The sequence below is a fragment of the Rutidosis leptorrhynchoides genome, chromosome 7, assembly GCF_046630445.1.
Source record: "Rutidosis leptorrhynchoides isolate AG116_Rl617_1_P2 chromosome 7, CSIRO_AGI_Rlap_v1, whole genome shotgun sequence".
NCBI classification, from domain to species: Eukaryota; Viridiplantae; Streptophyta; class Magnoliopsida; order Asterales; family Asteraceae; genus Rutidosis; species Rutidosis leptorrhynchoides.
This window is the reverse complement of record NC_092339.1, coordinates 70952611-70960312: the sequence shown is the minus strand read 5'-3', so window position 1 is coordinate 70960312 and position 7702 is coordinate 70952611. Positions and strand designations below refer to the sequence as shown.

General features: G+C 34.0%; 1 protein-coding gene across 1 annotated transcript; it reads left to right on the top strand.

Moving 5' to 3' along the window:
- The first annotated feature begins 2115 nt into the window (after positions 1–2115).
- LOC139858542 (probable methyltransferase PMT25) lies at positions 2116–7174 on the top strand. The gene is made up of 8 exons (XM_071847377.1): positions 2116–3059; positions 3607–3756; positions 3881–4151; positions 4248–4358; positions 4608–4782; positions 5524–5796; positions 5887–6081; positions 6689–7174. Exons 1-8 carry the CDS (start codon positions 2244–2246, stop codon positions 6912–6914), a joined length of 2217 nt encoding a protein of 738 aa, XP_071703478.1. The 5' UTR covers positions 2116–2243; the 3' UTR covers positions 6915–7174.
- Positions 7175–7702: the final 528 nt, after the last annotated feature.

Sequence of the window (7702 nt, the reverse complement as noted above, 5' to 3'; positions counted from 1 at the left end):
TATAATCTATTTTTGGGAATAAAATAAAAAGCAAATATCCCCGAAGTAAATTTATTTATAAATGTTTGGTGTTATCAAACATTGATTTACTTTAAACTTTTAAAAGTATATAATGATGATCCTAGTTTAACGATTAATAAAATAATGTAGAGATAATTTTGTGATGAGAGACTGAGTAGATGAACATTACGTAGTACTAGAAATTGCAAATAAGATGACGTTATTGTCCTTAGATTTTTCTTGTGCAAAGTGCCATGATCCTATATTTGTGAAGGTTTTAAATGAACGGCTACGCAAAAGTCAGATCTCAGTTGCTCGGAATTCAAACGAAATTTTATTAATAGACCCCTCAAGGATTAGAAAATTACATAAACTGACTATAATTGACTATACATACTAGTTTACAAAGAAAACCTTCACCTAAAGAGTCTAATTTGTAATGTTAGATGCAATATATTTCGATAATTTTATTATAATTTGTATTGATATTGGTATTGGTATTGGTATTGGTATTAGTATTATTCGAAATTAAAAGTATTTTAAGTAAGTTGTGAAAACTACAAAAATAGCATTAGGGGTTGCATTGTAGTTGAGCCCTTTAATTGGATCCGTACTACTATACAATGTTTGTTTTTTCACGAAAAATTAATGTCATTGTACTACTCATGATTCAATATTTAAACTAATTAATTGCGCAGGTCTTAACTATTTATCAATTTATTATATAATTTATAATTTATATTTATAATAATAATAATACATCCAAGCAATGAAAACGCGTGTTTTATGTTTACATCAAGGGCGGATCTATCTTAGATCCAGTGGTAACACGAGCTACCACTGGAATACGCGATGCAGTGAAAATTTTTCGAGGTTCTTAACTAGTGATACTACTGGATAGTGTAATTTTTTGTGTGTAACACCACTGGATAGTGTAATTTTTTTTTTTAACTTTAACTAGTGACACCATTGACTACGAAATCTAGATCCGCCACTGGTTTATATATTGAAGACTTTGGGGTACACGTGAGATTGGGTAGTGTAAAATTTAGGGTAACCGGTTTTAATGGTTAAAATGTCAAATGTTACTCCGTAAATGTTAATACCGTATGTAAAATTCTTAAGTTCCAGTTCACCATTATTGACCCATCAAGTTACATAATTTACATTTCAGCCCCTCATTGGTAGTGGCGAACTAAGAACTACCCAGAATCTACTCCCTTATCGTCGCCACCGTACTCTCTCTCTCTCTCTCTCTCTCTCACACACACACTCACACTATATATATATGTATATACATTATAGTATATATATTGTGGTAAGTTTTAGTTTTTTTTTTTTTTTTTTTTTTCTTTGCCATTGTTGAAGCGAATGAGCTTCAAAGTGTGACACTTGAAGATTCAGAACAACAATCTCAAGGTAAACCATTATATTTTACAAACCTAAAATAAATATTTTTTTAATTTAGGTAAACCATTATAACTGATATTGAAGTTTAAGCAAATATTTAGTACTAGCAAATTTTTTAACTTAGATTAAATACTTATTTTTGCTACATACTGTAATGTAATAGCTGGAAACACAAAGACCAATGTTATTTGTTACTGTAATTCTTAGTGATGCATCCATGACATTTATCTACTGTTTTCATTTTCTCCTTCAAGAATATTACTGTAATTAATTAATTGTTTAAAGGGATTGTTTGTTTTATGTTTAATACTTTTTATTTATACTATTTACTATATGTTTTCTTTGAACACTTACATTTGGCCATTTGGGGACAGTTTCATTTTGCATAATAATTGATTGATATTCAAGTGGCTTAATGTCATTTTCTGTATATCAATTCTGATTGTCTTTTTGCAATTTAAACCATTAAATTGATGGCTTCTTTTTTTTTTTTTTTTTAATTAGTTGTTTTTATCTATAAGGTTTTAGAATTTGTGATCAGGATTGTATGGCCACATTTTGCATAGTTGTTTGTTCCTTATTACGGTCCCAGTTTCATATTAGCAAGATGACAAAATGACACAATTTTGATGTATATGTTTTAACATATTATTAGCAAGATGATGATACTTCTAGTATCAATTATATTCAGCAAGCATGTTTCATCTTCTATAGTGTGTTTATCTATATGGTTGCACATATTTGCTTTTCCTATAGATTTAAGTTAAGATTAATTATGTGAAATTATACTCTAACATTATATCTTCAATTTGGGCCTTTCAGGTTTATAAAATATGGGTTATGTAAAGTACTCCAAGGTTGATGCAAAGAAATCGTCTAGTTCCAAGGCAACGGTTATAATTATAATCGGTGTCTTTTTAGTTGGAGTATGGATGTTTATGTCATCGCCCGTTTTCCCGGGTCAGAATCCAAACTTGCCAGCTCAGGATTCAAAAATAGAGTCAGAATCAAAGTCAAAGTCAAAGGTTTCCGCAAATCCGTCTTCCCAGTTTGAAGATATTTCGCGTGATTTACCAGAAGACGCAACAAAAGATGGGGTTAATGAAGAAACTGCTCAAGACGAACCTTCAAGAACGAATGCTGGAATTGCTGACGAATCAGGAAATGATTCTAGTCCAAGTGAAAGTGAAAAGTCAAAGTCAAAGTCAATTCTTGAGGAAGAAAGTAGTAGTTCTAGGACTGATGAATCCGAGGAATTATCTTCTGTGGTTCAAAAAGAAGAAAATAAACCGAAAGAGACTAAAAAGCCCGAATCTTTCCCGGATGCGGGTCAATCTGAACTTCTAAAGGAAACCGAAACTTTAAATGGAGTGTTTTCGACACAAGCAGCTGAGTCAGCAAGCGAGAAAAAATCGCAAAAATCGTCTGGGTTAAAGAATCAAGATGGTTACCAGTGGAAGACATGTAATGCCACAACGGGTCCTGATTTTATCCCGTGTCTTGATAATACGGAAGCACTTAGACATATTCGTACGACATTGCACTACGAACACAGGGAGCGACATTGTCCAGCTGAATTGCCAACGTGCGTAGTCCCGTTGCCTCAAGGGTACAGAATCCCGATCAGGTGGCCTAAAAGCCGAGATCAGGTAATTTGGTTACTCATGCATTTTGACTTTGACTGTTTTGTTGATAAAGTTTGATTTTTTTTAAGAAATTGTATACTGCTATTCGTGTATCTGAACATAAGATGTAGTTAGTTAATCTAGATGGACTTGATGGTAACATGTCAAACTGGGTATGGGTTGTAATTGCTCATTTTTAGTTAATCTTGATGAGGGCTGATAGGGCTATGTTGACCCATACACACTTTTGTCCGTTATTATAATTCCAAATATATAAATAATGCATCAACTAAGACTAAAATCAATATATTTAAGATATTTTGCTTCAAAAATAGACTTGGATGAACTTTACTTGTTTGACCCATTTAACTTGGTCCATTTTAGCAACAAAGATTAGTCCTCATTTACCAGGTTGAGAAATGAGATAAAACACATACGAAATCGACAACTCATAGATATATGGGTCGAAATTTTTACTTCTAAAAATATTATTGATGAGATAAACAATTCGTCATTTATCCAACATGTTTTGAAAATGTTTTCCAACTCTGTTGCTGATTATACCTTTCAGATATGGTACAACAATGTTCCCCGTACAAAGCTGGCCGAGGTCAAAGGGCATCAAAACTGGGTCAAAGTAAGCGGAGAGTATCTTACATTCCCGGGGGGTGGTACTCAGTTCAAAAATGGAGCTCTTCACTATATCGACCAAATCCAAAAGGTAAATTAAAAAAATATTACCCGTTGTGATTGAGCCTGTTTTTTACCAGCATACGTGGCCACCTATGCGCTTTTTTCTGAATATGTAATGTTAAATTAAAAAAATAATGGTCACGTAATTGCAGTCGCTACCTGATATTGAATGGGGAAAAAGAACCCGTGTGATACTAGACGTTGGATGTGGAGTGGCAAGCTTCGGGGGATACCTTTTCGAGCGTGATGTCATCGCGATGTCGTTTGCTCCAAAAGACGAGCATGAAGCTCAAGTGCAATTTGCACTCGAAAGGGGTATTCCTGCCATTTCAGCTGTCATGGGTACCCAAAGATTGCCGTTTCCCAGTAAGATCTTTGATGTCATTCATTGTGCACGTTGCAGAGTCCCGTGGCACATTGAAGGTGATACTTTTAATCAGTGTTTATTATTTTAATATTTTTTTGTTGTGAATTAACGAGGGTAATAAGTCTCAATGTAATCACGATATTTGTTTTCAGGCGGAAAACTTCTGTTAGAGCTCAATCGCATGTTAAGACCCGGTGGTTATTTTGTTTGGTCTGCTACCCCGGTTTACCAAAAATTGGCTGAAGATGTGAAAACATGGAACGGTAAAGCTTACATAACTAGATAACATCTCTTATCATATGAGGGTTTGTTTTTTTTCTTTTTTTTTTCTCTATATTTTTTAAAGGCAAGCCCCCAAAGTGTAGCTAGCTAGTGGTGTCAGTTTGGAATCTGTACATACTAATAGAAGTGGCCATTTTGACCCATTTACTTGATTTTGGCGTAAGGTTTATCTCTAAAGGATCGTATGAGAGTTATTTACAACTGATTTTAAATGTGAAACGACATGGCAGCTATGACTGAATTGACCAAGGGTATGTGCTGGGAGCTGGTGAAGGTTTATAGTGATAAATTGAACCAAGTCGGTGCAGCTATATACAGGAAGCCAACTACTAACGAATGCTATCAAAACAGACAACAAAATGTCCCACCTCTGTGCAAAAGTAACGATGATCCAGATGCAATCTGGTAAGTTTTTAAGTTTCCATTGACTAGAGGTGTCAGTTTTGACCCGATTTGGGTTGTGACTTTTCTTCTACGGGTTAAACTGGTAAAATTGAAAAATCAAGCTGAAATATTCGATGGGTACGGGTCTATACTCTATAAGTGCTGTCAATCTTTTTAGATACAGTTACATATTTGCCTTTTCAAGTTACATGCCCCCAAGGTTGTAAAAGTAGCCAGTCGATCGGGACTTTGGAGTGACGAGTCGGGGACCGGTGGTGCATTGACCAACATTGACTCCTAGTAAAAAAAATTAAACACATATATATTATACATAAATATATCAAACATAAAACATAAATATTTCATAGACACAAAATCTGATTTCAAAATAATATAAATTTTTTGACCTAATGTTGACTTTGACCGACGCATACCCGACTCGGCCCCACTCAGACATGACTCGGCCCGACTCGGCCGACTTTGACCCGACTTTTTAGCGTTGACCGACTTTTTAGGCATTTTTGGGTGATTCGGGATGGGCCAGTCCCTAAACCGACGTGTCGGCCGACTTTAACAATATTGCAACCCCACATTGTTATATTTGGTAATTATGTTACCTTTCTTGGCAATTTTCGGCTTCGCACATAGGGTACCTACTATTTTCTAAGTAGATGAGCGCTTTTAATCGAGGCAATCCTAATTCCCAAACACCCCCCAAGTTGACAATGAAATTGATATTTAACATGATTTGTGATGTTATAGGAATGTGAAACTTGAGGCATGCATGCATAAAATTCCGGTTGATGCATCAGTACGCGGTACGAAATGGCCAAAGATGTGGCCCGAAAGAGTGATGTCACCGCCATATTGGTTAAAGAGTACAGATATCGGAGTTTACGGTAAACCAGCCCCCGAGGACTTCACCGCTAACTATGAGCACTGGAAACGTGTCGTGTCCAAGTCGTACTTGAACGGATTGGGAATCGATTGGACTTCTGTCAGAAATATTATGGACATGAGATCGATTTATGGAGGGTAAACATTTATTAATGCGCATAAAAGAAACGACGATTTAGTTTAGTTCGTGTGTATCCTAACATTTGTATTGTTGTTAAATGTTTATAGTTTTGCTGCTGCATTGAAGGATTTGAAAGTATGGGTGATGAATGTGGTCCCCACTGATTCTCCAGATACACTTCCGATTATATACGAACGTGGATTATTCGGGATATATCATGATTGGTGTGAATCGTTTAGCACGTACCCTCGAACATATGATCTTCTTCATGCAGATCATCTTTTCACATCTCTTAGGAAAAGGTAAATTATCTATTTTGATTCTGTAAGTACTGATAGAAGTGGCAATTTTGACCCATTTACTTGATTTTGACAATAAGGTTTATCTCTAAAGGATCGAACAGGTGAAATAAGAGTAGCTAAAGTTGAAACGGGTCAAATGGGTTCAAAAGTCTCGAAAGTGTATTCTAATTCATAAGACCAATAGTGTTTTGGGCCAACCTGTACCCAATAATTAACCATTACTACAGCGTTTGTCAATCATCTTATTTCTTTTCAAGAATCAACGATTACATTGCACAGAGTATTAGAATATAAACAGTATTACACTATTACGGTTTCAATTCTATAATTTAAAGGTGCCATTTTTATTTCATTTGCATATGAATTGGTCAATTCGGGCTACGTGATATCTTTAACATACTCCGTAACATGTAAAGTATAATTGAAGATTGAGGTAAAATTGAAACGGGTCAAACATACTAATTGTTAATGAGTTAGTTTTACATATTTTGGACATACAAGTGTTGCTGGGCAACTAACTAGACCTGACCCGCCCAACTTACCACTTTTTGGTACCTCTAAAATATCAGGTGACATGTATAATTGAACGGTTAAATTTCTATTGCAGGTGTAAGTTAACATCAGTGATGGCGGAAGTTGACAGGATTTTAAGACCGGAAGGAAAACTGATTGTGCGTGATAACGTTGAAACCATTGCTGAGATTGAAAACATGGCTAAATCTCTACATTGGAACGTTCGAATGAGTTACAACAAAGAAAACGAAGGATTGTTGTGTGTCGAAAAAACATTATGGCGACCAACAGAGGTCGAAACTTTAGCTTACACTTACTAATAGAAATCATTTGTATGGTTACCAGTGTGTTAAAGTTTTCTGTTTGAAAAAAATGTTTTTTTGTTTCTTCAGTTTTTTAGTTCTCATAGTTTATGTGGGTTCAATTATATTTGTAACTTGTGTAGAATTGTTCTTGTAGTGTCTTTTATACTTTCTCAATTCTGTCTGTAATTCCTCTCATCAAGTAAAGGGGGGTTTCAACCAATGAATGTATTATTTAAAAATTTAATTTATTTATTTGTATTGGAGAAGACATTGTTGCTTAGGCTCATACACATTCTTATGTGCTTTTTATTGCTTTTGGTATTTAATTGTAATTTTAATTATATTGACTATTCTAACATGTCTAAATTGTGTAGTAGTTTGACTATTCTAACATTGTTCCATAGGCTCATACACATTTTTATGTGCTTTTTAGTGCTTTTGATGTTTATTTTTAAATTGTAATTAATTGACTATTCTAACATGTCTAAATTATTTAATAGTTTGATATGCCTAAATTATGTAATGTAAACGCAAATAATCATAATCATGTATTTGAAAAATGAAAATAATACAATAATAATGTTATTTAAAAGATTTATGTTCTTATGTATTTTTATGAGGTTTTAAGCACATATATGAAATAGGTAGCAAAATATGAATTTGAATGACCAAGTCATTTTTAAACATTAACAACCTACAAAATAAATGATAAACTTATGTGAACTTCAACTGTATAATCCTCTAATTTAACAATAATCAATAATCATAAATAATAATGTAGAAAGTAAGAAAGTTATATCTAT

What these genes read in the sequence shown, in the direction of transcription:
- LOC139858542 (XM_071847377.1), top strand. Translation starts at nt 2,244, where the DNA reads ATGGGTTATGTAAAGTACTCCAAGGTTGATGCAAAGAAATCGTCTAGT. An exon ending in GATGATCCAGATGCAATCTG is followed by an intron (nt 4,783 to 5,523) that starts GTAAGTTTTTAA and finishes GTGATGTTATAG; the next exon opens with GAATGTGAAACTTGAGGCAT. An exon ending in TTCACATCTCTTAGGAAAAG is followed by an intron (nt 6,082 to 6,688) that starts GTAAATTATCTA and finishes TTTCTATTGCAG; the next exon opens with GTGTAAGTTAACATCAGTGA.